Genomic DNA, 18,651 nt, shown 5'->3' with positions numbered 1-18,651 from the left:
CCGTCCATAATTTACGTATTATCCAATTGCTATCTTCATCATATCTGATGAGGAAAAAATTAGTAAAGTCGACATGCTGTTGCTCATCTCCAGGTTGTAACATGACTGACATGTCACCACTCTCAAAGCTCCATATTAGTAAGAGATTGCAAAGGGCTCGTAACCCTATATCATATGGTGATAAATGAATGGTTGTCGTTTTCAGTGATTTTTTTTAATGGAATATTTTATTTTCCTGTTAGGAGAAAAATTTACCTGACAGGAAGATTAAGTATTGGCATAATTTACGAAAAGGGCCCAGGAGCTTTTTCAGTAAGCAAAGTAATGGTATATCAGTGATGGTGTGGACAACTTTCGATTTCAACGGTCAAGTGAGTTTAAACTTTTTAGATGGCCGACACAATTCTCCTAAATACATTAATACACTAGAAAATCATTTTATACATTTATAGAAATGAGGAATATCAACATAATAATGTTCCCATATTTGCCTCCAATGCTACGAAAAATTATTTAAACTCTAAAAATGTTACTAATCTTAAGTGATCACCGATAAGTTCTGATCTAAACCCAATTGAGAATGCATGGAGCATTATGACTTGGAAGATATTTGAGAATGGAGGGTAATTTTATTCATTGAACGCCTTGAAGACAGCCATTGAAAGGTCATAATACGATTTGGAACCAGAAATATTACAGACCTTAATTATGTCGGTGGAAAAACATGTATACAATGTCATACTGAAAAATGGAAAAACTTTAAACTATTGAGAATATTATATTGAGCGCCTTTCGTTGAAATATCATCTATTTTATAAACGTTTGGAATATTTACGGTTTTTATTTTGTTATATAACTGAAATACAAATTGTTATTTTTTTTAAATGTTTCCTTGAAGGCAAGTCACATTTGGTTTGAATAAACATACTTGTAGTTGGTGTTTATATGCCTTTCTGTTTTGTTAAAACATGTATTTTACCAGAGTTTACAAACTTTTTGGACCGAGTGTATAGTATGAGTAGAAAGAATTTATATTTGGTGATAAAAATTTCGCATTGTAAGTCTATCTTGACTTTAAGAATACTGATACCAATTTTCCTTACTAATATTCAATGACCCGTCGGGACTTTTGATTTTGAGCGGAAAATATTCCAGCAAGTTGTTAACACGAGATCTGAAGAGACATCAAGTGTTGTTGCTTTTTTTGCTCCAGATAGCATGAGATTTCCATCAGCTGAAGGCTAAATTTTTCTTTCCACCGCTCTAATGAAAATTTCAATTTAGCGCTGTTGCTTTTACACCTTGGATATAGAATATTATACTTATCAGTAATATGGGTTTTGAACAAAATTGAGTAATGCTGATTTTGATTTTTTTTTTTTCATAGAGCAATTGCACTTCAAGTCTCAGCTATATTTATTTGTTAATAGTGTATCATCTTGCAGTGAGATATAATATTTGTATTCCTTATTAAAGGAAGTTTATTTTAATGTGAAGTGTGTTTAATGAGATCATTTATATTCTGGGATGAGAAGTTCGTCCCCTTAGCTACCTAGAGCAACAATACAAAGATAGCAAATATCTATTTTAGCAATAAAAATATTGAAAAAATAATTTATGATATTTCATAAGAGAGATTAAGAATTTTTAAGATAAGGATTAAGATTTTTCAAAGTTTTAAAACATCAATAAACAAAAATTTAAAAAACAAACAGACAAACAAATTGGATTTTCGTTTAAATTAATTTTTATTACTAATTTAATTTTTTTTGTTTGTTTTGCAATATATATACACATGTAAATTCTTGAAAAGTGTTACAAAATGTAAATACATACATATTGGTATAGAACGAATTAAAGAAAAATACAATTTGAAAATGAAGATAGCACTCGAATACTTCTTTCAACAAAACCGCTTTAAATCTCAAAATAGGGGAATTATTTAATAACAGAAAAATTTTCTATTAATCGGATAAATACTCTAAAATATGTTTAGTTGAACAATGCTTAGAATCTGTTGCCAAAGAGATACATTTTGAGTTCAGTCATTTGTATGGCTTTTAAGCTTATTGTATAAAAGTATTAAAAAGTATCCCAGTACAGCTTTCAACACTATTTAAGGAAGATATTTCGTATATTTAAATTCATTAGAACATAAAAAGATTGTAGCATTGCTGCATTATAGGTACAAAATATGGATATTTGGCTTCAGGCTAGCATTTCTACTGAGTCTAATGTGCGATTTTTGGCGATTAATACCTTGAATGCTGCTATACACAAATGCCAACATCGAATATGTATATTGGAGCCTTTTCTCTGACTCATTGAAACCAAAATTTGATATGGAGCAACAATTGTAATCACAAGATCAGATACCAAATTTTATTTCTTTAAATTATTGCGCTTACATGCATACGGAAGTGCAAAAAAAAAAAAAAAAAAAAAAAACAAAAAAAAACAGACGGTCAACCCTTTGATAAATTTGGTTCAAAACTTGATTAAAATCTACAATTTAGATGGTAAAACTGAGAATCAATTTCGCTTGCTTAAATTGTTACGTTTTAGAATTATCGCGTTTATATGCATGCAGAAGTTGTGAACCCCTTACCAAATCTTATTCAAAACTTGATATAGATCTAAATTTTGGATGCTGCACTTGTGCTCCAAATTTTGTTTATCGAGCTCCTATATTTTTATATACGTTATCGTGTTCACTTCTTCAGAATGGATTACGTTCTAAATTTTACAGAAATCTACAAATTGAATGTCAGCTCAAAATGCCAACTTTCAGGGCCGGGATAGCCTGGTCGGTAGGGTATTCGATTCGCGTCCCGTGGGTTGCGAATTCGAACCCCGCCGGCCGAAAAATCTCCGTGTGTGTGTGTGGCGACTGGCGCACATATAAATATGTGGTGATCATAAAGTCCGCCATGTCGAGAGTAATACCACTGGGGTTACTGGATCAGGGGTGATCGTTCTTTGATTCAGGTCTAAATTACGATCTGTGGATGAGTGAATGAAATGCATGAATGAAGTCCAGTTCGCCCGTAAAAAGGGTTATGACGCGTGTATAGCTAAGTCGTATTCTTGGCCCTAAATGTCGCTATTGAAAAAAAAAAAAACAAAAAAAAAAAAAAAAAACAAGAAATGCACCCTTGACTTAAAATCATTGACTTCCAAAGTCAGTGGGCTTGTCTATAACAAGTGCCATTAGAAACAGCAAATTTCATCTGTCTACGTTACCGTGTCGCAGATAGAGAGACAGACAATGGTAATTCCAAAAATGTATTCTTCGGACCAGCAAGGTCTGAAACATCCAGACTGTCAAAATCCCGTGTTCGAATTTTTTAACGATTACACGATTTTCTTTGCATACGAAAAAATTATATACATTAGAAATTAAATAATGAATACACAAAAATAAAAATCAAAAAAAGAAAAGGAAGGATCTTAGACATAGAAAGAATATCATAGAACACTACTCATCAGAAGGAGAAATAATCTACGATATTCAAAAGTTTTTAGTATAAAATTTAATCACCTGATGCTCTTTTGTATACGAATGAATTTAATTTAGTAATATTTTATTTTAAATGCTGTCGTATATTTTGAAGGTTAGGTTAGGTTCATCGCTAAAGACGGAGTAGTAATAAGTTAGATTCTATCAAATTCAGCAAATTTCAACACGAAATCTGACTCAAAAGAAAAATGTACTGTGTCTATTCTGATTCGAAACTCACCCATCTCCAAAGCAATCCTTTTTTATTTATTTTTTTTTTATTTTCTCACAGAAGTATTTTAATCAACACAAATTCCGAATACGAGATTTTGATGTATCTCCATATTTCAGACTTGTTCCAGTCGACAAAGCACGTTTTTGGAATTATGCCTGTCTATTAATACAATAATTCAAAATTACTTTAAGAGAGACGAATGGAATTTATTATATAATCTTACATCAAATTTGTAGATTTCAACAAATTTATACGAAATCCATATTCAGAATGTTTGTCTGCCTATCCGATATGACAATTACAAAGCATGAACTGCTAGATAAAAAAAAAAATAATAATAATCTTCTCAAAAAGTCCAAATATTCATTTTGCACACTATTTTCATCAAAACTTTCTTTTGAATATGCACGTTCTACTATATTTTTTTCTTTTAATAAAGAAATATGCTTCACTTTAGAATAATAAAAAAATTTCCAAAGAATTTAGAAAATTGTGTAGCTTTGTTTTAATTTTGTACGATTGTTCAGAGTTACAGATTTCATTTAATTCTATATGAAACATATGCAATGAAATCTCTTTCAGGAAATTTCCAAATATTAGATTTGAGAGGGGGAAAAAAAAAAAAGAGGAAACCTGGTTTTAAAAAAAGATTCTTGAGTTTCCAACAACTTGATCAAATTTTTAATTTTGAAATTTAACACATTGTAAAAAATTTAATTTCAAAATTTAATGAAATGAAGTTATAGTCTACTAGAATCATGCAACAATGGTTTTAATATAAAAATGATCGAAAAAGTTTGATTTCATCATCAGTTCTTTACAATTCATTAAGAAGTAGATTTCAGTTAATAAATGGTATCATGGTGGCCTTCTGGCGGCAGAGTGTCGGAATCAGAACTAGGTGTTCAGGGTTCGATGCCTTTTCTTCCAATGATATATAAGAAGATTCAGTAATTTTATCTGTTATGAGCCAAACTTCACGTTGGGAAGATGTGAAACTTATAGGACGGTGCTTGCCAATTAAGGTATCATCCTCAACATCTGTTAATGGTTAAAAATTTCGAGATCTCTCTCAAAATAGTCCTCTTGTAGCCTCAAAAAGAAAAGTTCATCTAACTAACCAAACTTCAACTGATAATAAAGAACTGACAAAAAAATCAGTGTCACAAATTCAATATAATCTCTAAAATGCAATCAAATTTCAAAAATCTAGCTTAGGGAATTTTTAAGACAATTACAGAAAATCATATTATTAAATTGAAAAGGAACAAGTGATATTATTAAAAAGACCCATTTTCAGCTTATGATTTCAATGATAATACAAATCACGATAATCAATAACAATTTCCAAAATGAAATTATCAAAATATATCATAAATTCTTATTATCAGAATTTTCATCTTCATATACTTCTTCAAGTGTATGAAAAAGATAAGGTGAGAACACGGAATAATACTTGTGGAAAATTAAAACGGATTAGATAATTCTTAATATCTTTCTTACATAAATGTACAATTACAGTTTTGATTTTATAGATTATCTCTATATATAAAACGCTAACGTACGTGGCACAGAAATTGCACTTATTACTTACTGTAGAATGGCAACATTCAAATATCAACAAACTATTGTACTAATTTCAGACTGCTTCATTCATTTAATATTTATACAGGTGCATTAAATCCAACGTTTCTCTCAGTTAATTAATGGAGATGCAAAATATTATTATAAATATTCTGGAGATGTTCCGCCATCTCACCAAAAAGTATATTCAGTTAGAGGAAAGAAGATAGAAATCTAATAAAGAAATAGCCTTCAAATAAGAAGTTTAATCGAGCCCAAAAATAGGCTTAACCATCACGAAATAAGTAATCATAATAAGGTTTCAGATTATAGCGGTTTCTCGACATGCACATCAAAATCTTGCCAAAACCAATCGTCCAAAAACTCGCCTAAAAACTGCTATTCTAGATGGATAGCAAAAATGGTAACAAATGGCTTTTAGAGAATGCAAAAAAAAAAAAAAAAAAAAAAAAAAGGAGACAAATCGCTTCAAAATTTTTCAATTTTGGTGACCGTACATTACTTTAAAGTTTAGCCGTATCGTTTTAACTTCCCTATGGAAACTGGTACTCATATTTTCCAAAACAATTGTCTTACAAAGAATGTTCCTTGAATCATCTTAAAACTCAAAAAAATTATCTTTTTAATGACATCAATTTTATTTCTCCACAATTTCCTCTTTAAAAGAATATTTTTAATTCAGTTTGATACATTATTTGAAAAAATGTTTTCAAACATTATGAAAGAATTCAAACTATGCATCAAAACATTCAATCGAGTGTTTTCACCAGTCATTAACTCAGTAGTGGGATTCTCACTTCCGCTTTGATTTCGTAATATATATACTTTTTAATTTGTAGTATACTGATTGAATTCATGTTTTTCAGTCTTATCAAATAATCAATTAATCATTTATCAATAAAAAAAAAGTTGGTGAACTGGGCGAACAAAATGGTCGCCAAAGGCGGCTAGTTCATTTAATAACTGAACATTCAGAGAAACTAGTGTAATTGACAAAAAAATATAAATGCAGTTAAGCGCGAATTTTTCTATTCAATAAACCTTTCCACACATTTATACTACATAGAATAAATGAAAATTACTGTCTTTATCCGAAATTACGGTATATATTAAAAAAAACAACATTATGATTAATGGATATAAGATATAATTTATTAAACAAGTACCTTGTTTATGTATGTCAGAAGCCTCTAAATAATGTCTGATAGTAAACAATTATTTGGATTCGATTAAGTCAAAAATTTTGAATATGAAAAAAGTTGTTAAAAAATAAAATGACTTTCGATGTAGTTATGAAATGACCAATTTTTTTAAACATAATATTTCATTGCAAAAAAAGAGTAATGAATCGGTATAATTAATTGGAATTCAAATAAGATTCCTTATATAAATTTGGAAAAACTTTGCCGTGAGGTACCAGCAAATTTAGAATGATCTCAAGAAATCGTAGATAAAGCAAAATCTCATTTCAAAGGAATAATCTTACATTTTAAATTAAGTCTATCAGTAAGTCTCTTTAACTAATGGTGGAATTACTTGTAAATGAATACCATGAATTGGGATAAAAATGATTTCAAAGGGAATAAAATATTTTCTGACATAGAAAATTATAAATTAACGAGTTTTATACGTAATGAAATTTGTTGATTCAGATAAAAAATTCAGTGTTCACAATATAACACACGAAAAAAACATTTTTAAAAGTTATATCTATTCTTGTGACAGGATGAGAAATTAAGGTGACGTGAAGGATTGAAAAAATGGCCGAATCTTCTTTTTATATCCCCACCCTTAACTGAATTCGTGCTCAGCGATGAAATGAACTCGATGCCTGTGGTGACGTTTGGATGCCCTTACTGGGTTATGGTTTCCAACCTTGTTTACATTTCGCTCGCCGGCAAAGTATTATTTCTGTTTATTTGGACGCTTTCCCAATCTTCCCACCTGCTTATGAATAAAATTCGAGATTCGTGGTTCCTTCGCAAAATTTGGGCTCAAAGGCGCCTCTTCCCGTAACTGCTCAAGTGTAAGGTACTTATTTTTATTGCTCTAGTCTGATTAAGATACCCGATGAAAACCATTAAGTCTGAATTTATCACAGAAATTCCATGGATAAAAACCAGAGAAGTCTTTAGAGCCATTGCCTTTAAGGTTTCCATTGTGCACCAAAGATTCTTTTGATTTTACCTATATTTGTCTCAGAAGTATGTTATTTCTTTTATGAAATTTAACCAGGGTGAAGCCATAGCACATCTCTTCATAAATAGTGTCGGGGTTATACTTTTTTTTTTTTTTGTCGCTAAAAGTTTTAATTATGATAACGTTGTTCTTCAATTTCATTTCATTTTTCTTCCGTTCTTGTCTTAATTGTATGCTATTTTCATGAAATTCAACCATGGGAAAAGCTATATAATATCTTTTGATAAACAGATGCTGGATTTATAATTTTATGACACTAAAATTTTTAATAATAATGTTGCCGATTCTGAGTGGCTATAGATTCTTTCAATTCTTGTCTTAAAGTTATATTATTCCTTTTGTGAAATGTGATCATTTACGAAACTATGGAATTTTTTGTTGCTGATAGATTTATAATTTAATTTTCTTGGAGCATGTTGTATTAAATTATTATAAAATTTAATTAATTAAGTGTACAATTTAGTATGGATAAAATATTTGACAATTTTTCAGCTTTGCTGAATTATTTTCCTGTAATTTTATAAAGGACTTTTATTTCCTTTGAATGAAACACATCTTAATTATTTTGAAAAAAAAATTATATCTCGATAGGGTGATATCGTGTAACTAAGCTCAATAAAAAAACTAAAGAGTTCTAAGGAAAAATATTAAACCATTCAGACTTATTTATTTTTTTAAATTTTATTCATTTGTACGCTATTAATAAAATATGGCTCTTTAAAAGGTCATACGATAATTTATACAATTTGTAAGAATTTCGTTTTTATAAGAACATTCTTCACTTTTGTTAGTTGAAAATCTCAGATAAAAGTATTAAACAGTAGGAATGCCATAAATATTTTAACAAAATTTTTCAAATAAAATTAACAAATACGCAATTTTTTAGTGTCAACACGCACGTTCGAAATCTGAATTAATAAATTCCTTCGTATTAAAATCTAAATTCTTCATGATAAATATTTATTTGGTAACAGTTTTATCCATTTTATTGTTTTAAACATTATTTAACCTTCTGAAATCAACACTGATTTAAATTACAAGAATATATTTTCAGTAAAATTCAGTATTCTCTAAAATTTGTTAGCGTGGCTAAATTGTTAAATTTGTCAAACTAAAATATTTCAGAGGGAATACATGTATTCAGCTATATCTATGCGTTTTATTAAAACCGTTATTTAGAAATTTTTTTTAGTTTCCTACAATTTCAGAAATTTGTAATTTTAATCTTTTCAATGTAATTGTTTTTCTGCGGTTGATAAACATTTTCAATGAAATTTTATTTTTTAGGTCACTTCTGGATATTTGAAGAAACATGTCGGACTTGTAAGTTTACTATAATTTCATATTTATAACAATAATTTTATATTGTGCAAAAGAATTCCTCTTTAGGTTGGTCGCAAATGAAATGTAAAGCAATTTCATTGTATATTGGCCAATTCGAATGCTTTAAAGTGGAATTCATCCATAATTCGTACTTTCCTCCTGTCCCTGAATTTCTTATTACCATAACGTTGAAATATTATCTATAATTCGAATTATTTGTTTAATTATAAGTCAAAAAAATTGCAAAAAAATTCGTTTTAAAATGTTTTTGTTAGTAAAATACGTTTGTAAATTAAATCATCAATGATCGTAATTAAATAATTTTCAATGCTCTTTATTCAACTGAGGACTTTATACTGCGCATCATATTCAGAAAAAAGCAATAAAAATGCTCATTTTTTTAAAATTGAAAAAAATTAATTAAAAGTGATATTTTATTCTTCAAATATTGCATTTAAAATAGGCTTCTTTATTAACAATCCACATTATTTATTGAAATTGCTTACTTATTGACTGAAAAGACGATTTTTAAAATTATTTAAAATTTAACTATAATTCTTATCACATCATTTATTAGAATTAAAAACTGCCTATTTATCAATTAATTATTAAATCTGGTAATTACTAAGAATGATCCTATATTGGCCTCACTAAAATGTTTCGTATTTCTATTCCTGTAATCTTTTTATACCAGTTTATTTGAGATTTTGGACAAATCGAATTTTTACAATAGCCCATCAACTTCGAATTGATAAAGTAACGCTATAATAATAATCATCTATCTAAGTATATTAATTATTGTCTCATTGATTTGTATATATTTCATTTAATTTATTTTGGTAAAGGAATATAATTTTTTTGCGGTTAAAAAATGACGAATAAAATTATAATGAGCTGAAAAATATTTATTTGGTACGAATGAAAAGCATTGCTTCATTAAGAGTAATTGCTATTTTAGTTTGAATTATTCTTATGATACTTATAAATTGCTTTTTGCTATTAAACATGATATAAAGATGCAATTATATTTATACAAGAAAATTATTGGTTTTAATTCTAATTTTAAAGCGTCATTCCACTAGAAAATTCAAATCTGTGATTAGTGTAGAACTGTTAATCTTTAGGCAAGTAAATTTTAATATTCAGAGCGAATTTTTAATTTAGCCTAAATGATATCAATACACAATCTTTGATAAATTTAATTCAAATGTGTTTAGATATGCAAAGTATGTAGGCATAAATTCTTGTTTGCTTAATACTCAGTCAATTTTTGTTTTTACAAAAAAATTTTAATGCACTTTTAATTATCTTATTTTTTTTTCTTGTTAGTAAAGACGGGACAAATTTTGCTAAATTTGCTAACCAATTTTTCACTGCAGACCTGAAATCCTGTACAGTTATGTATTCCCGATAACAATATAATCTTTTGATATTTACAGACATTAATTATTGGTTATTTGGTCAATGCGACACACTATCGGGTAATGACTGAGAAAATTGATTGCAATATTCTATTATGGTTATAATATAAAATGGGAAATGTATTTAAGACTTAAAAATATAAAAAGAAATAAATATAAAAAAGTTTTTAGAAAGTAAGTTTTTGTTAAAGTGCTAATATGTAGAAAATTACACTTTACAATAACGTTAAAATCATGAACGTCAAAACAAAATCGCAAAATCGTGAGGGGCTGAAAACAATACTATAAAGAAACTAAGCCACAATGAATATCATAAGTAAGGATTTACCTAAAAATTCACTAAATTTGAAGTATAACGTAGATATGATCAAAATTCTAGGTTGTTAAAAATATTTCTATCAGCGCCTCACGTTATACGATTTTGTTTTAACATTTCATTTTTATAAAAAAAAAAATCTGTTATTACATAAATAAAATAGTGTTTTAAAAAGCTTTTAATATTATTTATATACATGTATATTATTTATTCTATTCATATAACAAAACTTTTTTCTTTTTCTTTCATGAAATCTTTATGACCTTCAACAGAGAGGTAAATATCTCGACGTCTCTTTTTTCTTTTCTTTTTTTTACATACGACATTCGAAAATAATTATTTCCAAATTTTTGGAAATAAATATTATCAACTTGAGCTGTGACGCGGATATGTGAAAATAAATATTCTTGTATACGTTTGATTTCCTTTTTCGATAAATAATCCATCTCTATCTGTGTAAAAGCATGCAATGACAGTTCATACTGCCAATATTTAGAAATAAAATCGTTGGAAAATGAAAAGTTTAAGTCATTCTAAGAATGAAGTTATTTTAAATAAATGCAAATTACATTTGTTCTAATAAATTAAAAAAATCAAATATAATATATTAGCAAAATTGAAGGCTCCAAAAACACTGATTTCATAAAGAAATCGTAGTGAATTGAATTTCGCCATATTATATATATATATATATATATATATATATATATATATATATATATATATATATATATATATATATATATATATATATATATATTAACAATGATATGTTAGTGTAATTTTGTAAATTTTCACCTGTTTCTCATTAAAGAATCGAAATCAAATTAAGTTTGTCATTAACTGAAAATATTTAAAAGTATTCCTTTTTTTAGGAACGATTTATTGTAATAAAAGTATACATGTAGTCCATCGATGACTCAATATTTACGTACAAAGCTGAAACTCACAAAAAATAAATTAGGATTAAAAATAGTGAAGTTTTTCTTCGAAAGAAATTTATATTGAAACAGTCGCTATAAGTAGAAAACTGTTATGAAAACTTCAAAAATTCTTAACATGGAACAATAAATTTTTATATTTCATCTTTCTAAAATAAAATTTACTATTTTCTCTAAACAAAAGGTAACAAGGAGAAAGTATGTTTTAAAATGATTTTCAAACCTTTATCACGTAAATAATATAGCATTTTAGTTTGTAATTAATATAATTTTATAGTATAAAAATGGATTTTATTATATTACGCTTTGAAAATAAATAATTAAAAAATATTGATAAGGAACGTCATTTCAAATTTTCGAAGGAACAAAGACGCAAGCAAGAAGAAAAAGCGCGGAAGAAGGCCGAAGTTCGAAAGAGGCTCGAAGAATCGACCAAATCCAAAAAATCGAAAAAAGGAGGTTTTATGACACCGGAAAGGAAGAAAAAGCTACGAGTAAGAACTTTTACATTGAATCACTATTAAACTATCGTGTTTTAAGTAATCTTTATTATTATTTATTTCTTAATACATTTGAGTGATTCTTGACAGACTCTTTTGAGAAAAAAAGCAGCAGAAGAACTTAAAAGAGAACAAGAACGGAAAGCGGAAGAAAGGAAGAAAATGATAACAGAGAGATGTGGACAACCCAAAGATGTGGAAAATGCAAATGAAGGTAGGAAGGTGATTTTCTTTGAAGACATTTCTCTACTTATAAATAGAAAATAAGAATGAGATGATAAAAAAATAAAATGCTGAAAGTGAAGACCATGAAATCGTAAAAAAGAAGCATGTGACTTACCCGTTACACAGTGAAAATAAAACTTTTATAATATGCGCTGTCCTATATGAAACATTTTCCATTTATATATTTTACAATTTCTTTCTTATTTTTATCAGCTATTGGTTTATTTCATAGGCTTTTTTTCTATAGACATTATCTTAATCTGGACAATTGCAACACCAGCTTTATTCCAACCTCCTCCTCCAATTCACTACTCTATGCTTTCCAAGTCTCTTTCTCCCCACACCATTCCCTTTCCTGTGAATCTAAATGGCGTGATAAAAATGGAGTGGGAGGAGGGATATCGAACCTCCCATTCCATGCCATGCTATGTCGAATTTGACCAATTTTCTCTATTGAAAATAAATTTTGGAGTGCTACCACTCTATTGCCATGACGTGTTCAAATTTTTGGATATATGTAATCTGTCCATTACAAAAATTTAATTTTAGAAAATTTTTGGGCAAGACAATCTTTTCCCGTTCACCATACTCCCCATGCCCAATTTGTGTTGGTCAAGTCGTTAAAGGCAAAAAGCCAGAAGTAATTAGTAATTTTATGTACATAACAATTGAATAGTATACAAATACTTTTTGCAGTGCAGAATTACAGGATAAGCTTTTAGCGGCATTTTTATTTAGCATTTTTCTCCAGAGATTGGAAGAAAATTGAAACAGAATCGGATATATGTGTGTAATATCCAATTTCTATCAATGTGCTTCGAATTGCTATTCGCTTCTCCGGCATTTTATGTCGCCATTGATTTTTCTGACTCTGATAGCAGGTTTTACCGGACTTTAGATCAATACATTAGTAATAATTTCATTGTTTAAAACGTAGTTCTTCGAAAATCAGAATCTACAGTTACAGGGATGGTGCCCATAAAAAGAAGAGGCGGAAAAAAATCTTGTGGAAGGGAGTTATCTTCGAGAAGAAATTTTTGCAATTTTCTTCCTATTGCAAAATTTTCTTGATTTTAGCAGCCGTTGCGAAAATTATTGCGCACACATGAAGAGCAAAATCCAGGACGATGTTACACATAAAAGCCTTGGTACCACAATCACCAACATTTTTGAAGATAAAAGATGACGTGGCTTCAAAAATCGATAAGGCGAATATGCCTTGTGATTTCGTAAGGAAGCAATATGCATCAAACCGAAGACAATATTACAACTGCAACAGTACATTACTCGGGAATTAGACGTATTTTACGAAATGCATAGAATGATAAAAATTACATTCATTCTACCAGTATCTATATGTGTGCGAATAAAGTTTAAGTACAATTCGAATTTGTAAAAATTATAAGGTCATTGCTGTGATTTAAAATGGCCTTCAAAGCTTCATGGTCTTAGGAGTGCATCGTAGCAGTTTGTAATATTTTGATCAAGACCAATCAAGTAACAGAGTAGAGTAACAAAATAATTATTTTATTTGCAACCGCATATTTTTACAAAGAACCCCTTGTTCTCATTTAGGTTAATATTATTTACAAAAATCAAATAACAGCTGAATCACGAAACAGTTCCTCGACCAAATAGGAGAATAAGTCACCAAAAAGAAATCGTTAACTGCTGTTAGCTCTAAATGGATACTCCAGGGCCGTTCCAGAAAACCACCGATCTTTATCGGGTGGACCCTAACACAAAAGCCCGAATCACACGGAGCTTCTCAAAAAAAAAAAAAAAAAAAAAAAAGGAACAACTTTTCCGCATACGGGAGTCTCTCCGAATTCTAATTCGAAGCCTCTCTCTCCTTCTCTGGAAAAAAAAATACTGTATTTTATTTTCATCGGATATCCGTCTCCGGTTTCCCATTGGTGAATTTGAGTTCTCTATCACGCAATATCTGTTGAGCACCGCTTTCTCAATGGTCTAAATTCGATCGAGGGAATGTCTGCTAAGAATCCGTCTTTGTGGCCGACCGCCTCTTGAGCACGTGTCAATTGTAATAAATTCGCAGCTAACACCGGCTGAAGTTTTTGACACTTAATGACAATGGTTGCTGGTGATTGATTGATTCTTGATGACTTGAGGAGTCTTTTCATAAGGGAAAAAAGGTTTAGCATCTGGATGTTTTGACATTCCTCTCTGTTGCTGGGTGTGTTTTAATCCAAGGAAAGATGCTTTCTTGTCTTTTTTTAATTTATTTTCGCACACACACACATATAACAACACACATGGACGATGATCACACGTATATAAGGAAAAAAAATAATATATATTTAAATGAAGAACTTGCCTCTAACAAAGAGCGAACGCATTATTCCTTTTGCCGCTAACAAAGAGCTAGAGGTGCTTACTTGTACCAATTGCACAACTTGAAGTGTTTACAATAAGAAGAAAAAACTTAGGTGCGCTTCACTCACATTCCAAATATACATATGGTTTAGAGCATACTGCGCCATCTATGTTCAGTATTAATTAATATTTACTATATGAATAACTATACAAAAAATAAAAAATACAAATAAAATAATTAAATGAAAACAAAAATTACAAATAATAAAATCACATAAACGTACTCCCAGCCATCAAGAGGTCATTCTTGATGCACAGATAATATACAAAGTTTAACTATAGGCCTTTTAAAAAGCCCTTTCAAAGTTTACAACTATTTATTAGTATTTATTTATTACTATTATTTATTATTATATTTACTACTATTTTTATTATTATACTATTATATTTATTATACTATTATATTTATTATTATATTTACTACTATTATGGCCCCATCCTTACCAGGATGTGTAGCTACAACCTTACCAAGAGGCCATATTGCTGAGGGAATATTGTCTTCTTTAATAATTGCAATATCACCGATTTTAATGTTTGGATAACAATTTTTCCATTTCCTTCTATTCTGTAACCAGCTCAAATAATCTATATGCCATCTTTTCCATAAATTTAATTTCATTTTTTGGACAATATCCCAGAGTTTCCTCAATGAAAGTGTAGACACTTCCAGTGTCTCAGAGGGACTAGTAATTACATCTCTAATTACAAAATGAGATGGTGTTAGAACATTTAAGTTGTCTACATCATCATTATCTAAACTAACTGGAGGTCTTCAATTTAATATCGCTTCTGTTTGAGTTAATAATGTATAAAGTTCTTCAAATGTTGAGTTTGAATTTCCTAAAACTCTCTTTAAGTGAATTTTTACAGATTTTACACCAGCTTCCCAGAGTCCACCAAAATGCGGACTCAAAGGAGGGATAATGGGCCATTCAATTTCCTGTTGAGAAAGAACATAAGAAACCCTTTGATTTAGATTAATTTTCGATAAATGGTTGTATAAATCTTTGAACTTAATTTTAGCTCCTAAAAAATTAGTTCCATTGCCCGAATGAATATGTTTAGGTGTGCTCCTTCTTGAGCAAAAACGTTTCAATGCAGCGATAAAGACTTCGGACGTGTAATCAGTTACTAATTCTAAATGCAAAACCTTCGTAGCAAAGCATACAAATACAACAATATAACGTTTCATTGTTTTGGCTCCTCTGCCTCGGTGCTTCAATATAGAAACTGGACCTGCATAATCAATGCCACAGACAAAAAATGGTCTGTAGAGAGTCACTCGTCCCTTAGGAAAATCTCCCATTTTTGGTTTTGACATATTACTTCTAAATCTACAACATACAACAGAATTTAATACACGTTTTTAAACTATTCTTTTAACATTTAATACCCGAAATGTTTGGCGTAAAATACCTATTAACAAATTACCACATGCATGCAAATTTCAAATATGAAAATACTGAACAGTTAGAATACTTAACATATGCTGATTAAGTAATATGATTGGATGTTTTGCATTATACTGCAAAGACGCATTTTGAAGACGCTCTTCCACTCTGAGCAACCCGTCGTTATCAATGAATGGACAAAGTGCTGATAGTGGGCTTTTGTTTGGCATTGGTTGGTTTGACTTTATACAATTAATTTTAGCATCAAAAAATACATTTTGAACATATGTTACAATAATATTACGAGCAAAAATTCTTTCCATTGTAGTTAAAAGTTCAATTATACCTGTAGAATTCTTATTAACGTTATCAGCTTTACAATTATTTATAAATCTAATACAAAAACATATTACGTTAATTAACTTAGTAAATGACGAATATTTTTAAATTAATATATCTATTAAATCATTTTTCAAAATTGCAGCAAATACACATGCAGCTTTTTTCCTTTCTTTAAGGACAGAGTCAATGTTTTTAAATATTGGTTGCTTTGGCCAATCAACCTCTGATGATGATAGGAAAGTAGGGCCTTCCCACCATAGGCGACAGTCTGGCAGATCCTTAGGAGACAAACTTCTGAATCCCATATTTGCTGGATTTTTCTTAGACGGTACATGCCTCCATCTATTTTGAGGGATGAGGTCCAAGATCTCTGAAGTCCTGTTAGCAAAAAAGGGCTTCCAATTTCGAGGAGGTGAAGACAACCAGAAAAGAACAACTTGTGAATCTGTTCAACCATATAAATTAATAACATGACCATGAAAAGTATTAATTAAAACAGAATATAAACGGGCTAACAGGAGAGCTCCATTTAACTCTAGCCGTGGAATGGATACAGGCTTGAGCGGAGCTACTTTGCTTTTAGCTGCTGAAATAGTGACTTTAGTAACACCTTTATCAGTTCGTTGAACCGCATAAATTACACCGGCATATGCTGATTCCAATGCATCCAAAAAGCCATGAAGAGTAATTTCCTTTTCTGTAATTAGAAGCCATCTTGGAATAGAAATGTGACATATTTGCTGAAATTCCTTTTTGAATGTATGCCACTTAACTGCAAAATGTTCCGATAAGGCACTGTCCCAATCAAGTTTCAGCAACCATAACTGCTGATAAAAGATTTTTATTAATACTGTGCTAGGTGAAAGAAATCCAAAGGTATCAAATAGCCTTGCTGATTGTGATAGAAAAGATTTTTGGGTGATTTCATTCTCAAAGTTAAAGTCAATTTTAAGAACAAAGCAATCAGTCAAAGAGTCCCAAATAAGTCCAAGAGTTTTATAACAGTTTTCGGGATGAATTTCCACATTGGATTTATTAGCACTAGACTTTCAGCTAAATTATTTATGACATATGGAGAATTGGAATGCCACTTTCTTAGGTGAAATCCTCGAACATCAAAAATTTTCGACAATTTTTGGATTAACGCGATTGCTTCTTCATTAGATTTTGCTCCAGCCATCAAATCATCCATATAAATGGAATTTTGAATTATTTTAGATATTTCAGGATTTATAATTCGAGAATCCAAGACTATTGGATGTAAATATCTAGTAGCTAAAAAGGGAGCGGATGAAGATCCATAAGTTACAGTAGAAAGTTTTTATTCCTTAATAGTGGAATCAGGTGAATTTCTCCACACTATTTTCTACAAATTTTTATCTTCTGGATCAATTAAAATTTGTCTATACATTTGCTTTATATCGGAAGTGAAAGCAATTTTATTTAGTCTGAATCTGGCAAAAATAGTAAAAATATCTGGTTGCAATATTTGTTCTACCCCTAAAACTGAATTCAACGAATTAGAATCAGGCGTTTGCAGGATCCATCAAACACAACTCGAAGTTTGGTTGTAATACTGTCTTTCTTTTGCACAGCATGATGGGGGAGAAAGTATTCCGGTTTATAAGAATCAAAATCTTTATTAGGTGACATATGCCGCAATTCTTCATACTCACTCATAAAACCCTTGTATTCCATTTCAAATTCTGAGTAGAATTTAAATTTCTTCTCCATTGCTAGAAGCCTAGAAACAGCTATTCGCTTTGTATCTCCTACTGATTAATGTCCTTATAAACTGGTAATCTTACAACAAATCGATCCTGATCATTTATTCTGCAAGTTGATTTAAAATGATTTTCACAAAATTCTTCTTCTGACAAAAGAAATCTTTTATCCGGCAACTCTTCCATTTACCAAAATGTTTGCAAAACAGAATCAATGTTGCAATCATTTCCCACGGAAATCAGATGCGATTGCGTGGATGATGATGAAATAAAATCCCTTCGAATCTGACCTGCGACAATCCAACCAAATATTGTGCTTTGCGCAATTGGTTGGTTGCCCTTCAGACTCGCTAATTTTTCCATTACGAAGGATAGTGAAAAAGCAATCAGAGCCTAAAATTATATCACATTCTGATGGCCTTGAAAAATCTTCACCTGACAGAGGGATCCTCTTCAAATAATCTAATTCTTTAATGTTAATATTCTCAACTGGGATTTGAAAAGTAACCTTATTTAAAATAAAAGCACTAACTGTCAAACATTCTTCGCTAAAT

General features: G+C 29.8%; 1 protein-coding gene across 1 annotated transcript in view; it reads left to right on the top strand.

The window, feature by feature from the left end:
• The first annotated feature begins 10,835 nt into the window (after nt 1–10,835).
• Nucleotides 10,836–18,651, top strand: part of LOC129959873 (troponin I-like) — a 29,680-nt gene continuing 21,864 nt past the window's right edge. The window contains exons 1-3 of the mRNA XM_056072768.1: nt 10,836–10,853; nt 11,881–12,012; nt 12,109–12,232. Of these exons, the coding sequence (XP_055928743.1) occupies nt 10,836–10,853; nt 11,881–12,012; nt 12,109–12,232 (274 nt within the window). The remainder of the gene's footprint in view (nt 10,854–11,880; nt 12,013–12,108; nt 12,233–18,651) is intronic.

This window comes from Argiope bruennichi, chromosome X2, assembly GCF_947563725.1.
Source record: "Argiope bruennichi chromosome X2, qqArgBrue1.1, whole genome shotgun sequence".
NCBI lineage: Eukaryota > Metazoa > Arthropoda > Arachnida > Araneae > Araneidae > Argiope > Argiope bruennichi.
This window is presented reverse-complemented; position numbering and strand designations above follow the sequence as displayed.